Below are 21,131 nucleotides of genomic sequence, written 5' to 3'. Positions count from 1 at the left end.
TTTTTGCTGATACAGACTAACACAGCTACTACTCTGAAACCTGTAGGCGCAGTCACTGATTAAAGCCAGAGCATTTCTGCTAGCGGGTCTCAGGTTATGTAACTCATTTCCTCTGATCCATCAGAGTTCAACTGAAAGCACATCTGCTTTAGTCAAGTGTACGTTTTCCTATGAACCTTTGCTTGGTTATTTATTATGAACAATTAGGGCGGTATATGCTGTCTACTACCAAAGACAGTTTAAACATGCTGCATTTCTTTATGCCATCTGCCCAGAAGTTGGGCAATGGGCACATAAACCCCATGTCAAACTTTATTGTTCAAAACAAGACACCACATTCCGTTTCATCAGCACATCTTTGCTATGTTACTTTTAATTCCAACCCGTACTTTGATGTTCACATGACTATTTTAAATATAATGCAGAGCTGAAAATAAAGTCAGTCACCAGTGTTGCAGTTCTTCACAACTTCAGGAAAAAAGCTTTCTATAAACATTGTGGCAAGTAGGTACAGAATTTACAGAGGACAGTTTTATGTACAAAAGTGCATTGTTGCAATACATGTAGCAGAAACCCTGGAAAAATAGCTCCAATTTAACAGTTTTATACATTATAACTCTTAAGACTATTTGAAGCAGATTTTTCAAATGAGACAAATTCCTCCTTGCTTTACTTATGACCTTTAGTCTTAGGGTTCCAATTTAGAATGAATTAATTTGAAAATTTTAACCACATTATGAAATGTTTTAAAGCTCTCTGCATTTCTCTTCTCTGGCTATGATTCATTCAGACCAAAGCGTCAAACGTACAAGGTTTGAGTTTGGCTAAAATCTGCACTTCACAAATCAAGGGCTGCAAGAATTGGTCTTAATGCACACAACCCATTTCATCTGAGTTTCCATGCACAAGAATTGCAGGATTAATTAGTCAACAAAGTAGTGACCATTAGGCCAGCTAGTCTTAAATGCTGGCCGTGAGAAACTGAGGCCTAACATGATGCTTCAGACATCTAAAATAAATTTTTAGAAATCACCAATATTTAAAGGCCAACATGTCAACCTACTTTTGAAGTTCAAGCAGCCATATAGGAAAAGTACAGGCTTCAGGCCTTTCAGCAACTCAGATCAATATATATATAGTCAAATTTATACACATTTTTCCACATCTAGTATGTACTCTTCAATAGTTTAAATGCATATGTATAAATTTAAGTAATAATTTCTAAAGAAAGATCTCCACAGGTTTTATTGACCACAATATAAAAAAGTTCACATTCAAAAACTAAATATTGAACCAAGAGAAGAGATCTGATTTTTGCCTGCTGCTCTCAGTAAGCATTCTGTACTGAATGTAAGTTTATCAACTTTTAATCTAATTAAATTTGTCAGGCTGTTAAAGGAAGAAAATACTGAAACCATTTCAAACAAAACAGAAGATGAAATTAGCTATACATACAGAAAAAGTGAACAGGGCTGTCAGGCAGTTCTTTCTTCCTCACGTTTAATCATGCTCAAGACTTATGCCTTTTTTTTTTTTTTTTATACAGTCCTCCTGCAGTTTGATTTTCAGTGCTCCTTCTAAGCCTTTACAGAGAAATAATTCCCAGGCAAACTGTTATTGTTTTTTCAGAGTTTAAATGGATTACGTTTATATCACAGCTGTTAGAAAGCTCAAGATAGCCACAGAACCAATACTCAGGAACCAAATAACTATTACCACTTCCTTCTCCACTTGTACATTGCTTCCAAGATTTAAATTTCCATCAAGGGATAAGAAGTAGAATTGGACTTTTAAAAAAGCAGTTCAAAGATCTAAAATTTTAACAGTTTGGGTTCTTTCTGTATCTACGATGCCAGTCCTGCAAAGACCAGATGGATTGACAAATCGCAGTAATAACTAATATCCATGTGGTAAAACTTAAATAAATATTCTTTTCAATCACAAACCCATAAATTAGATTGACACCATGGCCAAGTACCTGATGAGAACGACACTGCATTTTATAAGTGAATACCAAAATCATTGACAAAAAAGCGCTGAGGCTGAAAAAAATTGGTTTGTTTGTTCAAATGTGAGAATTGAAATTTATGTAGGGGCAGAAGTATTTAACTTTTTGCATTCTGTTACGCCTTTTGTTCTTGGAGCTATTTTCCCTCCAGCTCAGATACACAATCTCAAAGCGTAAATAAGCACCCCAGAAAAAAGAAATTATCTACAGACTTAGTTTCTGAGGTGCTGAGCACTAAGCCTCTGATGGACTGGTTTTACAAGACAGAGATAAGAAAGTCAAAACATTTAGGTGCATGAGATAAAGAAATGAAGAATGTTCAGTTTGGTGACCAAAGAACCACACAGTTACAACTGAATAACCAATAACGCAAGATTTTACTTTAGTTGCAGGATGCTAAAAACTACAAATTATTAAAACAGCACCATTTTGGCACCTTTTGGAAGCCACTTTTTCCTCCACTCTTCTTGACTACCATCATCAAATTATACAATGAGGAGCTGAACTCTCCAGGTGATGGTGAACCACCACCACCACCACCAGGCCAAAATAGTTCTGGAAACTATTCATCCAAGTTGATGAAAACTGGAACTATTTAACCATTAAGCTTAAATTTAGATTTACACTTTGTTTTATATAGGGCCACTAACATACCAGGATAGAAATGCTGCTACTTTTCCTCTCATTTTGTATTGTAAAATATTAATGAAGAATTATATTGACTAACATCTAAACTGATGACTCATTCTGCTCTTCATTTCTTTAAAAAAATTGTCAATTTTGTCTGTGAGGGACCTATTTTAATTAATAATTCATTTTGTAATAATTTTAATTTTGTATTTTTCTTTTCCACTTCATAATTTTCAACAAATGTCAGACTCAACTTAAGGCACATTTAAAAGTGATATATCCTCATTATGACAAATGGGGATATACACATCCTTATATACAGAGGTGAGAACTTAAGTTAAAGCTTGGAGGCTACTACAACATGTCTTGTTTTAATATTCTAGTATTTTCAAACAAAAAAATGAATGTTTTGAATGATATCCAGTTTAAAACAACTATAAAAATAAGTGAAGCATTTCACATAACATTTACCAAATGACAAACAGATAAAAATAGGAAAGCCTCAGGCTTTCCATTCCTTTTAGTGAAGTTTCCCATTTCATAGGAACTCTGCTACTGCACATCATCACTATAGCATGATCTTCCTCAAACAACTTAAGGTTTAGATTTAGACATTTATTATTTAGAAAAATTAACTAACTTGCCATTCTGGTAAGTCAGGGTGACAAACTGCTTAGGGGTTCACACTAACATTTATTCTACTCTGAAGGTGGTAATCAGTGACTCAAAAAAGTTGCATCTCACCAAAATGAGAGTCACCTCTTGCAATAAAAACTAAGAATTTTACACTTTGAAGAGTAGACTTGCTGAGATAGAAAAATAAAGTGACACTTTCACGCCCCAAAAAATTGAGAGATTGCACCCTACTTACAATTAATTTCAGCATTTCAGTGCTCTCTGTGGCAATCAATGTGCAATATTCTTTAGATAAAGATGCACATTTCAAAGCCACTGTAGAAAATAAAGGTTGTACTGAGCTGCAATAGATACCTATATGGATTACGTGAAATGTTTCATGATGAATTTCTGAACTTCTGCCACAAAGGTTCAATAACTGGACCCTGAAATTAGCAGTATTAACAGCAACACAATTTCATCTATCCTCCATCTCAGAAACTTGTTAACAGAAAACATAAGGATTATTTGGTTTGAGTTACACTTAACACTACAAACAAGATTTACTATTAAAGCTTATGAGATTGGTTTTGTATTTTACTATTGCAACCGTGTATAATAGACAAGTAATAATGAAAACTAAAAGCTCACTGCCTAGGACAAGTTACCGGTATATTCAAATGACAAGACAGAAATGACATAGCAGATACCTGAATTTTAAAACTGACAATTAAGATATTTCTCATTGCCACTGAAGAAAGTGGGCAATCAGACTTGTCAGTGACTTTTGAAGAATCAACTGAGTAGAAGAGTTTACTATTTTGACTGTGGACCTCTCTCTTATGAAGCCCTTTCATTTGGCACATGGCATTATAAATACTTAAAGGAATAAATACTTACGAGACATTTCAGATCTCCAATATATTTTTCGTCAACTCACAGGTGATCCATGTTCTGGAGTTCATAGTCAGCCTATGTCATTTACTACCAAACAAACATCTCCAAAGATGCTGCAGTCTAAACGTATGTTGTCACATACACGTATAGAAGTTTTTATTTTGATCTTCCACTGAAAGTGTGATCTCAACTGTTGTATCATTGTTAACATTTTCTTTGTCCACAGATTTTTTTCTCCTTAATTTAACTTTTGCAGCCCACCAGAAAACAATAAAATTCTACTGTCGGGACTAATTTAGGGCCCAATCCTGCAAACATTTGCACTAGTGGATAGTCACACTGAGTTGACAGGACTACTCACACATGTAAAATTATTCACAAGCAGAGTAAGGTCCCAATCCTGAAAATACACACTTCAGGACTCCTGTTTTCTGAGGCCACATTAAATTGACAGTAAGAGATAAACTCATTTTCTCCAGAGTGAACCATTCTAAATGATATTCACAAAGCACCACTATAAATCAGAAAGGTCACCTTCCTGAATTCAGAACTGGGTCATTCTAGTCACCTCTTTCACCTCTAATAGCTGCATTTGAAAGAACACATAGCAATTGTATCCAAAACAAAAGATCAACCCAACAACAAACATTTCCATAATAAAGTTAGAAATTCATTTACTAATTGTCAAGAATAAAATCATCTCAAATTGAGTTTCCAGGTGCAGAAGTAAAAACTAAAAGGTGTGTCTTGTTCTCCTCCACAACACTTATTCAAAAGGCTATACAACCAAACCAGTACTCTGTGAGTTAGATTAGCAATGATACAACACCTCATAAAAAAGTTCCAACACCTTAAACTATCCTGCAAGTGGTAAATAAACTGGCAGCATACAGTTAAAACAAACAGCTGCATCAATAATTAGGTTCTCTTGCCAAAAGCAACAGCATATAGTTATTCTTACATATAGTTTTGACCATAAAAAAATATCTACCAAGTTTGGGCATCAATTTTTTGCACTCTGGTTTCCAGTAACATTTTAAGACTTTTTTTATGAATGGTATCCTATGACTGAACCGTAAATATTAGTGTAATGTATGAGATTTTCATTTTTTAGGTTTGTTTTTTTTCCTTAACATCAGGAAAGAGGATGTACTGATTAACCATTAATAACATAAATAAGACTAGCAAAGAAACCAAAACACTAATCATTCAAATATTGAGGAGCAAGATAACCTTTTAGAGACTAAGTTTTACATCTTAAAGAACAGCCAATTCCTCATAGAAAAAAATTGTACTTTTGAAAATGACCGTTTTCTTCTACATTTTGTTACTAGCTGACATTTGCATTACAGCTTTTTGTGGTGCTTCTGCTTATTACTCCCCAATGACTTCATAATTCTTTAAGTGAAATCATAACCATAATTTCCAAAAATCCAATTTAATTTCATGAAGTACTAGGATTTGATAGGGTCAGGGGCAAGAACAGAGTAACTTATAGAACTAAGATCCTGTTTTCATGAAAACAAACCTTCTAATAAGAAATAAGGGAACACACAGAACAAGATAAAGGTGAGATTTCCTATTTAGAAACAGTTTTTTTTCAAAGTTTGCTATCAGTATCAGTGTGTCTAAGAAAGAGTACCAACCCATTTAACAGAACAATCCATTGCAGTTAGCTTCTTGAAACCAAATACCACACAAACCTAATTCAGTGGCTTATTTTTTAGACAATATCTTCTCAGCAGCTTGTTAAAGTCACTGTGAAGTTGTTTGTTGAAGTCTCAGTCTTACACAAAATTGTTAGTCTTAAAGAGTCAGCTCACTTTAATAAATTCTAAATGTTCAAATTATTAAAATTACACTCAATAGAGGGTTCTGTTTGATACATTGTTAGCTCTGTCCTAATCAAAATTTTGGTCAAGAAACGCATGTAAACAAAGATAATACACTTAAGGCTTAGAAAGAACACTGATAAATTCATCCCTGTCACATTAAAACATCCACATCTCCTTCATGGTCCTCCTCAGTCACTTTTAAAGAGAGCACTTCTTCATTAAGAAACAATCCACTCAGTCTTTCCTTACGAGCCTGTCTCTGCTCTTTCAGCTGTCTCTTGCGTAAAGCCTTTTGCTGTAGCTTCCGCTGCTTAGAACGTTTCTGTCAAAATAAAGACAAATGTCAAAGTGATTTCTTGTATATCTAGACTACTGGAATAAATGGTCCTTTATTAGAAACATTAAAGGTGGATTTGAGTGAACATAAAACTGCTCTGAGAATTGACTAAAAAAGGCACCCTTACTCAGATCTATTCCATGTGCTTATTCAAAATCATACTTAATTTTGTCACTAAAATAAGCAACTCTTTACTGTTTAGCCATGCAGAGCCAACGAAACTAAGAGTGAGCAAGATGCAAATTCTATTCCATGTTGTGCATTGTCCAAACTGTTTAAGTATCTATCAGTTATATTTGTGAAAGCTCACTGGAAGAGGATGCATAGTAAAACTGAGCCTTTGAGATGAAGAACCTTAACTATAAGTGATGAGTCATGAGACCAAGAGAAATCAGCTTGTCTTAAATCCCAGACTGAGTTTGCAAAATTGGAAGAAACACACAAAATGAAAATCACTGGAGACACAGATGCCATAATGTTACTTTTAACGAATCACTTCTCAGTGTACAACCATGCTTGCATGGGCAAGTAAGCTATGAGAAATATGTTGAATAAACAAAAAAATTAGGAAATCAGACAAGTTATATCACAAAGATCAAGATATTCTTGAATATTCATGTACTGTGCTCTGAAAGATTAAATTCATCTTTAATAAATTCAAAGAACACATGCTTTTACCATTAAAAAAGTCAAGTTGATTTATCAGCTCTTTAAATATTCAAACAAACAAAAATCAAACTAGTCTAAGCCCTACCACATACACACATCTCAAAATAATTCTTCACTTGTAAAAAAAAAAAAAAAAAAAAAAGTTTTACGAAGCAATATAAGAACACCTTTAGACATTTTACTATCATGTCATGGGGCAACGAGTCAAATCATTTCCTTGGGTCCTGCAACTATCAGTGATACTTTTTCTTTCAGTAAAAATACGACAATCAGTTCACGTAAGTGACTTAAACAATTGATGTGCACACACACTCACTCTCTCACACACACGCGCGCGCATAATTAGAAGTTTTACTTTTGAATCCCGGATTCTCTCTGCAGCACTCGTGGATAAATTACTATCACTGTGCGCTCGACTCATGTTGGCACTGGAATTTGAAGCAGAGTTGCCAACACTGGAACTGCTGCTGCTTGCTGAGCTGACCATACTGGCACTGCTACTGCTGGCACTTGCACCACTCACGCCACTGGTGCTTGCACAACTGTAGCTGCTTCTCTTCCAGCTTTCCCTTGCGGACCGTTGTCGAGGACCATGTTCCTTGATATAGTTTCTCACCTTTAGAACAAAAGCATTAAAAATGATAAAACCTTGATTGGTACGGCACTGTTTTGTGACAGCATATTTAGTGGAAAAGCTGCACGTTTTGTGTTTATTACAACTAAGTTCTGGGGGAAAAAACTAAACCAAGAATAGTCTAACACAGTGATTCAGTTAGCCAGTTGAAACTACTTATTATAATGACCGCTACTAACATCTTCATTTCAGCTTTCTTATAACAGGCTTAATTAGCTAGAGCATTACTTGCCTGACATTCTTTTTACTTTAATATAAACAAACATTCTTCCCCTTTCTATGTAATGTATTACAAAACATATACCACCACATAGAAATGTCAGCCACAGTAGTAAAAAGACAACTAACATTTGTTTAAGCAAATTATGTTTTATAAACTTCTTGTACTACACAGACATATCCAGTAGTAACCCTCAGAAGAGTAGATTCTTACCCCTTTTAGGTTACCATTAGGGTTTTTTAAGTGTTCTGAAATATGAAATGGGCATGAATCTATGAGGGACCTGAGTGCACTAGATTTCGATTGAATTCAATAAAAGCGGAGGGTGCTTGGCAAACCGGGCCACAAAACAGGTTCAGCAATAATATAAGTGGAGGGAAAACAAAGCTTATGATAAAGATGAAGCTATGCGGTACCGTCCACCTCATCAAGTGACACTAAGGGTTGGCTGAGTAGCTACTCTGCACACGCAGTGAAGAATTATTACTGCTCTATTTTCTATAAGGCCAATAATCCTCTTGCTTCAATGTTTTTTCCCCCAAAAATGTTCATATAGAAAGCTGCCAAATCAATCAGAAGAATTACGTCGTCTCTCATGAGAATTCCAGTTTTGTAAGAACAAGAAATCCAAACTCAAGTAAAAGGGTAAGCTAGTTACAAAGTAATGATCTAGCCTTTAATCAAATCTACTCAATATGTGCCTTTGGGTTTTTGTTTTTTTTAAAAAGTTTAGTTTTGTTTTTGCAAGCAGATTAAGGCCCCAATCCTTATGTAGGTGTATAAGTATAGTCACACAAGCAGTACCTTCACTTTGAACTACTCATGTGAGTGAAGTTACACATCAGAGGAAGCAGTTGCAGGATTGAGGCCTAAATCTTGAAAGTTACTCAGCAAGTATTTTGTCTGAAATCCCTTGTTTCATATGCCAGAACTAACTTACCACTTCAGTCACATTTATGTAATTAATGTGTTTCATATAAGGTCCAAGATCATATATTGATATGAAACTGTTGAAGAAAGCCAAAGTTCAACAAACTTTGTGTTCCATCCTGCCCACTGGTACTCCATGAATATGGAAAAAATAATAAGTCACAACCCAATAGATGATTTTCCAAGACATGTATCAACACATACCACATGTCAGAGGGCAATGGTAACTCCAATTCAAGAGACACATACTAAAATTTTAATCTACCTGTTTCAATTTTTCATCTGTGAGACAGTTTAATTCAATAATAAACTCGCTATCTGTAGGTGAGATCTGAGCAGTGGGATCAATAATTTTAATAATATCAAGTTGCTCTCGAAGACCCATCTCAGTACTGACTTTCCGACTCAGGTATTCAATATATTCAACCTAATAAAAACAAAATACAAAGTTATTAAAAACTGTTAGCTCTTAATATGAGTCAAAGCAGAAGTAAAAGGAAGGAACCAGTACCATGTGGGATCATAGAAATGCTCTCAAATGTTGCATTTCCTATGATTCTTGACTCAACCTAGTTGAGTACCATCTAAGATAAAAATTCAGAATGAAAAGTAAAGGAAAAAGTTAATCATCTCTATATGAACACTTGACAAGGAATTCGATCTCTCACTTCAATAGCCATGTGCAATTGCTCAAAATCATGCTTACATTGCTGTAACCAATAGAACTTTTATTAAACTAACAATTTAATTGAGTCTTAATTCTGTACATCTATACTGGTTCTCTCCAATACAAATGAAAACAAAGCTTACCTGTTCATCATTTGTCATTGCGCTCCATGGGAGTTCATCAAGATTCCTATGCTTGTTTTTCTTTTTTGGAAGCAAGCACGGAGAGCTTGGAATACTAGGTATGACATCAGAAAGTACATCACTCCCACTTGCAATGTCACTGCCAGGCAACTTGTAGGTGTGCAAAGAAAAAAAGAAATAGAACAAAATATGCTAGGTAGGAGTAGAAAAACAGTCAGATCAATACTATTAACCATGCAAAATATACTGTCAAATGGGCAAAGTATCAGTTCTTAATCCTAACAAACCAACAATTTCCCAGCAATGATTTACAACTCCAAAGCACAAAAGTTAATTTCATGAACCATCTACAGTAGTGAAGTGTAGCAAACTCAAACTATGCAGCTTTCTACTTCATGATTTCCCTTTTCAATTTGCATCAGGGAAATGGCAGAATTATGCAGCATTTCACTCTTCCCTATCCATTAACATGCTATGCTAGTATATTTTATTCCTGGGGGAATTCTGCACCACTGTGTATGCGGAGAATATATGTCCCCCCGCAGAAAAATGACTTTCTGACGGGGAAGCAAAGGGAAGCCATGAGAGCAGTCATGAAACTTCGCCATCAGTACTGGATGCCCAGGGCAGCCGGCAGAGAGGTAAATTGCTGTGAGGAAGAGGGCAGGACTAGGGAAGATCCGGCTGGTGGCTCCTACCCTTGCACTAGGCTCAGCTGCTAGTCCCGGCTGGACTGGGGAGGATTGGACTTCCTCTTCCCCTGCACGGCATCCGAGGATGGGTCAGACCCAGCCACAGATTTCTTCCGCAGCTGTAGGTATTAAGATATAGATATTCAGGCCTGTCTGCAAAGGCCTATACTTTAAGAATTTAGGTGTATTCTTATCACTTAGCTAGTTACAGAAGTATAAAAGAATAAAAATCACTGTCTGCCGGTGTAAGGGCCTTCTCTTATTGTGACAGTCTGAGGCCTGGTTCTTAGGCTAAGGCCTTCAGCTAAGCAGCAGAGGCCAGCCATAAACTGGGAAGTGTATGGTCACATCCTCACATTCCAAACTAGTTACATTGAAATAAGGTGCTACTGGGCTGTTAGGAATATCAGGACAGGATTGTATTCCTATCACTTCCAGAGAAAGGGAAGAGCCTAGAAATGTAAAAGGAAACTTAGTTTGATAACATCCTGTCTGGCAAGAACTCACTTATCAATAGCTGGGATGTGAAATCCTCATTTCTGTATTATTCTATCACTGTAGTCTCCACTTCCCTATTGTTTGTCTGTATAATCTCTGTCTGGTTCTGTGATTGTTTTTGTCTGCTGTATAATTAATTTTGTTGGGTATAACCAATTAAGGTGGTGGGATATAATTGGTTAAATAATCATGTTACAATATGTTAGGATTGGTTAGTTAAATATCAGTAAAATGATTGGTTAAGGTATAGCTAAGCAGAACACAAGTTTTACTATATAGTCTACAGTCGATCAGGAAGTAAGGGGGGGAATGGGGATAGGGGAATTGGAATCATGTTTCGCTAAGCGGGGAATGGGAACAGGGACACAGACAAGACTCTGTGGTGTCAGAGCTGGGAAAAGGGACACTAAGGAAGGAAACTGGAATCATGCTTGCTGGAAGTTCACCCCAACAAACATCTATTGTTTGCACCTTTCGGACTTGGTGTATTGTTGCTCTCTGTTCATGCAAGAAGGACCAGGGAAGTGAGAGGGTGAAGGAAAAAGCCCCCTAACAGTAGGAAGCTCTGCAAACTCCCCCGCACTTCCTGCACCCCTGGCTCTTCAGCTGTAGGGAGAAGGATCCCTGTGCAGGGAGCTGCTCCCCCATTCACCCCATAATCCAGACCGTCCTGCTGAGCCTCACTCCCTGGCACTCAGAGCCCCCTCCTGATGAGCCCCACTCCCCCTGCACCTGTGCCATGCCAACAAGCCACCCACACCACAATCCCCTCCCCACCAAGGCCCAACCAGTTGCACCTGGATGCCCACCCCACTGAGCCCCATTCCCTCAGCATCTGGATGTCTCACTGAGCCCCCCACGCCCAGACTTCCCCTGCTGAGCCCCAAACACCTTCACCTGGACCCCCCTGCAAAGTCTCATTACTGTTGCACCCAGAACCCCCCAACAAATCCCTGCGCATCCAGATCTCCCACTGAGCCGCCCACACCCAGATGCTCCCACACAGAACCTTCTCAACCCACACTTGGATCCCCCCACACTAAGATCCTGCCTTGCTGAGCCTGCCTGCTCACACCTGGTACGAAGAGGCATGGCCTGGACTGTTTCTTGGGCATACCCAGTCCTTGTGCTATGTCAGGGTTGGGTGCAGCTTCACCACTGAGTCTGTATCCTCGTGGGGAGCTGCACAGTGATCTCCCACTTCTGTTCAGCCAATGGCCTGTGCTCCCCAATGCCATAGTGGAGCCTCCCCCTCCGACAAATAAAATTTGCAGAATTTTAAAATATTGTGCGCAGAATTTTTAATTTTTTGGCACAGAATGCCCTTAGGGGTAATGTTCTCTATTAAAGCATCATTCTCTGCCAAGCATCATCCAACAGGAATGGCCATTGTGAAGGGAAGTCAAGTGAACCTGATTTGCCTAAGCGCTATTAGAGTCAAACTTTTTACACCAGAAGGAATTAAAAACAAAAAAAACAAAAAAAACCCAAATACAAGCTGGTTAAGCCGGCACTATTGGAGCAGTGCTAAGGCAGCTGGCTATGAACACATCGCCTTCTCTGGAGTTCTGTCCAATTTCACTCTGTGAGGTTTTGCATGGGCTGCAGCCAACTACATCAATCTGGAGCCTTGCCACGAGGCTAATGAATTCTGATGAGAAGGGTTTTAGTCCTTCATTGAGGATTGTTAATGCTTCCCATTGTGAAAGCCAGGGTGCCAGCTATACTTAAATAGCATACGAAGAAGCGCCTGCTCAGAAAATCACCGCTAGTCAATTACTGGACAGTCTCTTACTCACCAATTTTAAGGAAGCTCAGTGACAGACTGGTACTAAAGAAACTTCAGACAAATATTGAGGTTGAGGGTGCCCTCAACTAATGCCAGATTTCAGAGGCGGGGACAAGCCAAACTCAACTACAATAGAAGCAATGCTGATGGCTAAGGAGAAGTATCTGGGCGAAACTAGCAAAGGTGAAAAGCCCACCTTCCATTTGTGTGGGTGTAGAGCCAACCTTTGCCAACAGTTTGCAGTCTGGATTTTATCACTACACCTGAGGTCTCAGCTATTAGCTGTAGCACATACTATCTTCTTTCGTGGATGGCTGGCCTGGAGGTTGTGATCATTGTCTTCTGAGGCTTCCCCAAACCAGTGATCCATGTTTATTACCTCCAGACTGCATTACTGCAATACATGCTACTTGGGGCTAGCCTTGAAAAGTCCCTAAAAACTTCTATTAGTGCAGGAGGCAGCACAAACCTGTTGTCCGCAATGGCTACTTACTCACTTCTGTGCTGAGTACCATTCAAGAGGATATTTATAATCTGGAACTTCTCTCTCCTCCATCACATGAGTAACTCTGTCAATATATGTAGCTTAAACTTCCCATGGCAGGGCAAAGTGCTCCTTATAGAGTCCACCACAGCCAGAGTTTAACATGCTTCAGGGCAGTACAATACTTACCTGTTTGGTCAAATTTTTGAGAATGTTTTATTTAGTTTAAAAATAGGAAGTGGAGGAACAGGATTTAATTGCTGATCTTTACATTGAAAAGCTGGTATTTTATTTTATAAAAGTAACTAGTTATTATAAGGTGCTCAGATGCTTAGTGAAGGGAAGCAACAGATTAATAAATTAATTTTAAAATGGTTATTGCAATTGGTTTAAATTGATTTTATGGATTTAAGTTTACTTTGATTAGATTTTGGTTTTCAAAATTGCACGTTATATACATATCAATTCCTGAAACATGTGGAATTTGAGTTTTTCACATTTAAAAAAAAGTGTTAATACATAAACGTTTGGAGGTTTATTTTAAAAAGATGAAGTTTTTTGTTCATTCCTATTAACGTAAATAACCCTCATTTCAAAAAGACTATTCAAAAGTTTAGAAATAAAAAACTCAAATGACAATACATTGTTACTTAAACCCAGATGGCCCTAACGTTGCAGAAATGCTATTATTGTCATTTAAGAACTGTAATTCATTTTTTAGATCCTACAAAGACGAACGTATGCACATATAAAAAAAGTGGTAGCTTTAAATTTCAAAGGGACGCCCTAAAATAAAGTTATTTAATTTTAGCCAAAAATTTAATATTCAGTTTACTATATTTTGTTTATCGAGCCACATTTCGAATTATGAGGTTATTTATTAAAAAAAGACATTCTGAACCATACAGTTCTAATTACCTGGGTGTTTGCATACCCAAGGAACCCATAATTAACCTGTCATAATTACAGGTGTTTAATAGAAGTTATATAATTGGGAATATTTTCCATTGTAAAATAAACAAACATTCTATTCTAAAAGTATGGTTTGAGAAGATTGGAAACCTATTTATTTGTACTATACACAGTAACTACACAAGACACCTGCATCACATTTTTTTTCCTGTAAGCAACAGCAGAATTTTAAACTAGCTTCATTTGTACAACTGACATGTAATTTCTGATCCACTTCAAGTGTAAATGTGACAACTGTATTACTCACTTATGGAATCTGCTGCGTAAGGTTGTAAAAGCAATGAAAAAATCTTTTCCAAAGCTTTACAAGTCCAGTCAAGTAGGTCTCTTCTAGCAAATGTTTACAGAAAAAATGTCCAGTAACTACTCAAAAGGAAAACTGCCAGCTAATCAAATAACCAAGAAATTTTCTTTTAAAATAATCCCACTGTGTCCACCTGGTAATGAACATTTCATATCTCAATGAGGAACTAAGTCATCTGGGTAATTTTCTGAGGTATTTCTATAAGCTGCATTATAAAACTGCAGTTGGAATTTTTGTACAAGGGATATAGTTTAAAACTGGGATTCTAAAGCTGCAGTAAGAAACATGGAGCTACTTTTAGCTAACGCTATCCTACACAACGTCATTTACAGTTTTTCTTTTGCAGGATATCTGTAACATTCCTAATTCATCATGGAATGCTTAAATTGGGGTGGAGGGGGGTTAAATCACATTTGGAACAGAGAGTATGTTTCTATGGCTGCAGAGTATTACATACCCTGTATGATATGACTGAAGTCCATAAAAGATGAAGAGAAGATTATGCTTTTAATTGACGATTACACTTATCCTAGAACAGCATGCTCCATATATTTAACTATAGTTAAAATAATCAAATCTAAACCTGTAACAGAAAGAACATTTGCACGTTCCACAGGTGAAACACTGCTATATGCCAAAACAAAACAAAATTTGTAAAGATACCAGATTAGGATCTGATGTCAGATCGAATTGCACATAACAGATTGGGAGGAAAGTGCCATGGTAGCACAAAGCTCACCTTTGCACTCTGGCATTGGCCTGCTAAACCCAGAGTTGTGAATTCAATCCTTGAGGGGGCCATTTAGGAAACTGGGGTTAAAAAAAAAAAAAAAAAGAAAGAAATTCTGTCTGGGGATTTGTCCTGCTCTGAGCAGGAGGTTGGACTAGAGGATCTGCTGAGGTCCCTTCCAACCCTGAGATTCTATGATTTATATGATATCCTTGGACCACAGAACATACAGCTGGTTCACAGTGATTACTAACGGCCACACAGAGCCAAAATCACAAATGGGAATTAAGAACACAGCAGTAACCCAGCCACACTGAATGCCAATGCAAGGTATACACAGCCAGATTCCAATACACGTGCAGATGCCCCACACCAAAGGATTGGGCCTCACAGATGCAAGATATGCTAATAACTAAAAATGAACGTGACCATAATATGCAGCAGCCCTATTTCAGAAGCTGGTCATGTCTTGTCATCAAAATTCTATATGGGAACTTTGTAATAAAATGGTCTATCAAAACACTGCCTTTACTGTTGAATCTCATCATAGGCAGTGGGAGTTTATCGTGCCATCAAAGAGCCTCAAATATTTACTTCTGAGTCAAAACTGGAAAGAGCAGCTAGTAGATCCCACTTCATCTGCTGCGTTGACCACAGAAATAGTTTACCTGCCACTCAAACTCGCTGTCTGACCAATCCCAGTATGTGCTGATAGAAGAGGAGACATCACTGCAGACACTGCCCTCTGGGAACAGATCAAAAGATGTGAACTCCTGGTCATCCAACAGAGAGTAGCAGTCATCCTGATCACCAACTGAAACTGATGAAAACAGCTCCTCGCTGCATTCTGAGCTGGCTACACTTGTTCCACAAGAAGTCAAGTTCCACCTGCAAAGCATACCAACCAAACAAATTAACTGCAGTACACACACTCGCCGAAAAAATGCTTTGTCCTTTGAAGATGTAACAACTGATACAAAGGTATAGATATTTTAATGTACATGCGGATTTTGCTAGAAATAAATTCATTCATCTAATAAGATGCATTTAAATAGATATTAAGAGTCTAATTTATACACACAAAATCAAGAAAAATTCAAAGGATGAATACTCAAAGACTATGCGTACTAAAATATTTCAACAGAGAGCCATAATTTCCTCGTATATGAGTCTCGGATTTCTAATTAAATGTAGTTTTTAAAAACTATTTCCAGTTTGTTTAAACCTCCATTAAAAATATTTCCATAATAGGCATGACAAAATTAAAGGTACCAACACTAGATGAGGGAGGGAGGATGGTCTTGTGTTTAAGAGACAGAACAGGAAGTCAGTAAGCATCGCTCTCTCTCATGTGAGTAGATCCCATGAAGTCAATGCTTGCCAGGGAAATATCTGGGACTCATTTACTCAATATTTTGGGCTCTGTTCTCAAAGCCAAAAAAGAGACAGGATACAGAGCTTTTCATTCTAAAGATGACACAGAAGAGCAGAGAATACAGAAAGCGATCCACTTAAAAAAAATCCAATACCTCAATCAATACTAATTAAAAAAGATTGATTATGTTCTCCACAGCTTCATTATTACAAATTATTTAATTGCGCTAATCAGGGAAAGTATATTTCCAACTGGAAAGTCTGTCTGGTCCCATAGAAAGCCGTGGAACAGGTTTTCACTCTGATGACCTACTCACATGAAGTTTAGCAAGGTCAGGAAATTTGCTTCAGCATCTCAATTATTTTTCACCAATATGATGAGCAGAGACTTGACTATGTTTCACAATTGGACAGCACAATGGCCCAATCCCAGAAGAGTTTGGAAAAGTCTAAGGTTTCCAAAAGTCACTGTACAAAGCCATGCAAGCTATGTTTAATATGTGAAGTTTTATCCATTTGACATATTGATTACTATTGGAATATCCCTTTAATCACAGATTGAAGAGCAAGACCTTCTGATGTGGGAAGCATGCCTCTCAGCACCTTTACTTGATTTTCACATATGCTTGCTTGTCAACACTTGTTTCTTGGGACAGCACTTGCACATTCCAACAGGCCAAATATTTGCCCTAAATCATTAATGAATGAAGATGGGTGGCCTAAATAATACTGTATTTGCCATTTCCTATGGGAAGTTCATGGGCTGTAAAAGCCATTGCTAGCCTCCTTATACTTGACCAGACACAAACACCAAAATAGTTCAAAAACTTGATGAAAGAAAAAGTGGTGTCTGGCTGCTGAACATCGCATACCTGAATATATGAGAATTGCATTATATTTACTTGAAATTTCAAAAGATACAGAGCACTTGCAGACACTATGGAAGTAAGCAGAATATTCCAAAAGATGACAAGGACAAAGTGAATTAAAAAAATAATGAAGACAAGTTACACACTTTCCTAAAGAAATGAGGAACTAGCTCAAGGTGCAGAATACTGACGCGTTAACTGACAGAAGCTGGTTACACATGCTTAGAAACTTGAATGACAGGTATGTTATAAGGAAGAACATTTAAAAATAACCTACACATATATTTACAAGCTTGCCACTCACATTTGATCAGAAATACATGAACCTATTGTTTAGGTCACATGCAGGCTTGATAGCAGTATAGTGCAAAAGCCCAGAGGGAGAAAATATAATTGAATTCACACAGAGTAATGAAAGCACACTTATTTGATCATGTTTGTATTAGAATGATGGCTAGCAATGCTACGATTGAGGACCTGTCAGCTTTTCCACTCTCAACCATGTTTCTAAGGCTATATCTACACTGCAACCCTGACAATGGCACAGTTTTGTTGCTGCCCCTTCTGCAGCCATGCCATTGTAAGGTGCGCTGTGTGGCTGCTCTATCACCGGGAGTGAGCTCGCCCGTCGACAAAATACAATCACCACCAATGAGGGACAGTAGATTCATTAACGGGAGAGCCGCTCCCACCGACGAAGCACTGTCCACACAGGCGCTTTTCATCACTAAAACTTTTGTCATTCGGGGGGTGTTTTTTCACATCCCCGAGCAACAAACATTTTAGCAACACAAGTGCCAGGGTAGACAAAGCCTAAGTTAACTTAGTTTAATGTAAATTGAGCTGGAAGTTGGTATGTTACATCTCAATCTAAATTCAAACTTTGCAAAGTATTTGCCATATTTACATTAAATAAAAACGTAAAGTGTGAGAGAATTAGATGCACATGTATAATGCAAAAACATTTTGAAGTCTAAACTGAGAATCATCAAAACTATCTTGAATTCACATCTAGGGCCCAGATCTGTAAGTTGTCGCAACTTCAGCATACAGAAAGTCACTTCCATGTACACCTATACAAGATCTGCTTCTTGGGTAGACAAAACTATTTTTTCACTTTGGGAATTGATTTGTTTGTCTTCTGTAGTAAACAGAAGTGGTAGTTTTTAGCAAAACTACTTGAGCACTTTTAGAAGTTACACCTCACCAATGCCATAAGACTCGATTTGCGCCAGAAAGATCAAACAGTTCTTAACCGAAATGTGCAGACTGCAGTAGTTCAAACAGAAACATTTTGATCCATCCACTCTAGCCATTCTGACTCATGTACTGAATCTTTGTAGGTTTGCTTTGTGCCCACATTAGTGCTGTTTTAAATTGTTTCAGCTGCAACACCCTCTGAGTTCCTATCCCACAGTTCCCAAACACAATGATTTCTAGAAGATTCAAAAAGGCCACAAATTCACCATAGGATAGCTATCTGAACCCGATTTTAATACCAGACATAATATCATTAAACTAATTAGCCCTGCAGAAAGCAAGCCTAATCCAAATGGTATTTGGCATGTATGTGGTCTGGCTGTGTTTTACAAGCATGCTGGGATTGGGGTGGAGGAGACGCAAATAGTTACTAGCATAGTAAGAAGCAACAGAGTCCTGTACTCTTGTCACTTTTTACAGATCCAGACTAACCTGGCTACCCCTCTGATGCTTAGCACAGTATGGGTTTTTTTGGCTTACTGGCGATGCTACTATATCACTGTGACTGGGCAGTAATACAGGGATTTGTAAATTTCTTGGGGGTGGGCAAGAAGGGAACTAATGCACAGAAAGGCCTTATCTACACTAGGGAAACGAGTGCTAGTTCCCAACCCAACTAGCTCAACTCTTGCCTAAACTCTCACTCTACCTGCCCAAATGTCCAGTTACACTCTGGCGATGGAGGGGTTTCAACGAAGCTGAGCCGATTGCACTCACTCTGCTGGGGGGATCCACCTCTACTCAGGAAAACAGCTCGGTGGGGGACACCCCCATGCACCCAAGAGGCAGGGAGAGAGCTGAGCAGGTACTGCCTGTGCCAAGCACAGCCAGGGGGCGAGGGCAGGGCAAGCAGCACAAAGCCGGGGGCTCGCTCCCCACGCAGGGGATCAGCCCCCCGGCCGGGCTGCCCAGACGGGGATCCCTGGGGCCCCGCACCTGCTGGAGTGGAAGCGGCGCAGCGGGTCGGTGCGGTGACACGACGAGAGCTGGCAGCCGAAGTCGCTGACATCCAGGCAGCCCTCCTCGCTCAGGCTGGCGGCCCGCGGCGGGGGCTGGTGGCAGAGCAGCGGGCAGGGCTCGTCCGGGGCCAGGAACTTCTCGTACAACGCCTCGCTCATGGCGCCGCGGCCGGGGCAGGGCGGGGGGCCCGGGCGGCGGCTCCGGCTCGCCCGGCCTCAAGCACCGGCTGCTCTCGCGGGCCCAGGGCGCCACCATGGACGGGGGCCCGGCCGGGAGAGCGCGGGCTGGGGCCGGCTCTGCGAGCTGCTCACACACACGGCAGCCGGGCCGCGGGAGCCGCCATTACAGGCCGGCCGGTGCCAGGCTTCAGGCAGCTCAGAGCGGGAGTAGCCGCCGCTTCCGGCTCCGGGGAGAGACCGGGAGGCTGCGCCCCCTGCTGCGACGGAGGGGAACTACGGCCCTAGGCCGCCAGTGATCAGAGCCCAGACCCATGCGCAGCGCCGCCAGAGAGAGACACACAGTGTCCAACACCACTAGACACATACATGTCCAGCAACACACACAACTTATACCCAGCAGCAACCCCAGCCATGCACACAGCCCAGAGCCAGCATACACCAGCCACGCACACACCATCCCCAGGAACACCCCCTGCCACACACACCTCCACCATCCGCAGCAACACACACAACTTATACCCAGCAGCAACCCCAGCCATGCACACAGCCCAGAGCCAGCATACACCAGCCACGCACACACCATCCCCAGGAACACCCCCTGCCACACGCACCTCCCCCATCCGCAGCAATACACACACAACTTATACCCAGCAACAACCCCAGCCATGCACACAGCCCAGAGCCAGCATACACCAGCCACACACACACCATCCCCAGGAACATCCCCTGCCACACACACATCCCCCATCCCCAGCAACACACACACAACTTATACCCAGGAGCAACCCCAGCCATGCACACAGCCCGGAGCCAGCATACACCAGCCACACACCATCTCCAGGAACAGCCCCTGCCACACACACATCCCCAGCAACACACACACAACTTATACCCAGCAGCAACCCCAGCCATGCACACAGCCCAGAGCCAGCATACACCAGCCACACACACACCATCCCCAGGAACACCCCCTGCCACACACACATCCATCCCCAGCAACACACACACAACTTATACCCAGCAGCAACCCCAGCCATGCACACAGCCCAGAGCCAGCATACACCAGCCACACACCATCCTCAGGAACACCCCCTGCCACACACACATCCCCCATCCCCAGCAACCCCCCCCCCAGCTTATACCCAGCAGCAACCCCAGCCATGCACACAGCCCAGACCCAGCATACACCACACACACACCATCCCCAGGGACACCCCCTGCCACACACACATCCCCCATCCCCAGCAACACACACACACACACACAACGTATACCCAGGAGCAACCCCAACCATGCACACAGCCCAGACCCAGCATACACCAGCCACACACACACACCGTCCCAGCCACACATCCAATATACACCACACTCAGCAACACCAACACACACCCTATACCAGCAACACACACAGCTGAACACATCCCCTATGTAGCAA

At 40.0% G+C, this 21,131-nt stretch overlaps 1 protein-coding gene across 1 annotated transcript; it reads right to left on the bottom strand.

The window, feature by feature from the left end:
• Positions 1 to 342: 342 nt before the first annotated feature.
• FAM199X (family with sequence similarity 199, X-linked) lies at positions 343 to 19,705 on the bottom strand. The gene is made up of 6 exons (XM_030575039.1): positions 19,494 to 19,705; positions 15,723 to 15,942; positions 9,586 to 9,735; positions 9,041 to 9,202; positions 7,347 to 7,607; positions 343 to 6,307 (listed from the first exon to the last, which is right to left on the bottom strand). Exons 1-6 carry the CDS (start codon positions 19,673 to 19,675, stop codon positions 6,137 to 6,139), a joined length of 1,146 nt encoding a protein of 381 aa, XP_030430899.1. The 5' UTR covers positions 19,676 to 19,705; the 3' UTR covers positions 343 to 6,136.
• Between the last annotated feature and the right edge of the window lie 1,426 nt (positions 19,706 to 21,131).

Source organism: Gopherus evgoodei, chromosome 9 (genome assembly GCF_007399415.2).
Source record: "Gopherus evgoodei ecotype Sinaloan lineage chromosome 9, rGopEvg1_v1.p, whole genome shotgun sequence".
Classification (NCBI taxonomy): Eukaryota; Metazoa; Chordata; order Testudines; family Testudinidae; genus Gopherus; species Gopherus evgoodei.
The sequence above is the reverse complement of the archived record's forward strand: the minus strand, read 5'-3'. Positions and strand labels throughout refer to the sequence as shown.

What these genes read in the sequence shown, in the direction of transcription:
- FAM199X (XM_030575039.1), bottom strand. Translation starts at nt 19,675, where the DNA reads ATGAGCGAGGCGTTGTACGAGAAGTTCCTGGCCCCGGACGAGCCCTGC. An exon ending in CGCCGCTTCCACTCCAGCAG is followed by an intron (nt 15,943 to 19,493) that starts GTGCGGGGCCCC and finishes TATGCTTTGCAG; the next exon opens with GTGGAACTTGACTTCTTGTG. An exon ending in ACAGCGAGTTTGAGTGGCAG is followed by an intron (nt 9,736 to 15,722) that starts GTAAACTATTTC and finishes CACACCTACAAG; the next exon opens with TTGCCTGGCAGTGACATTGC.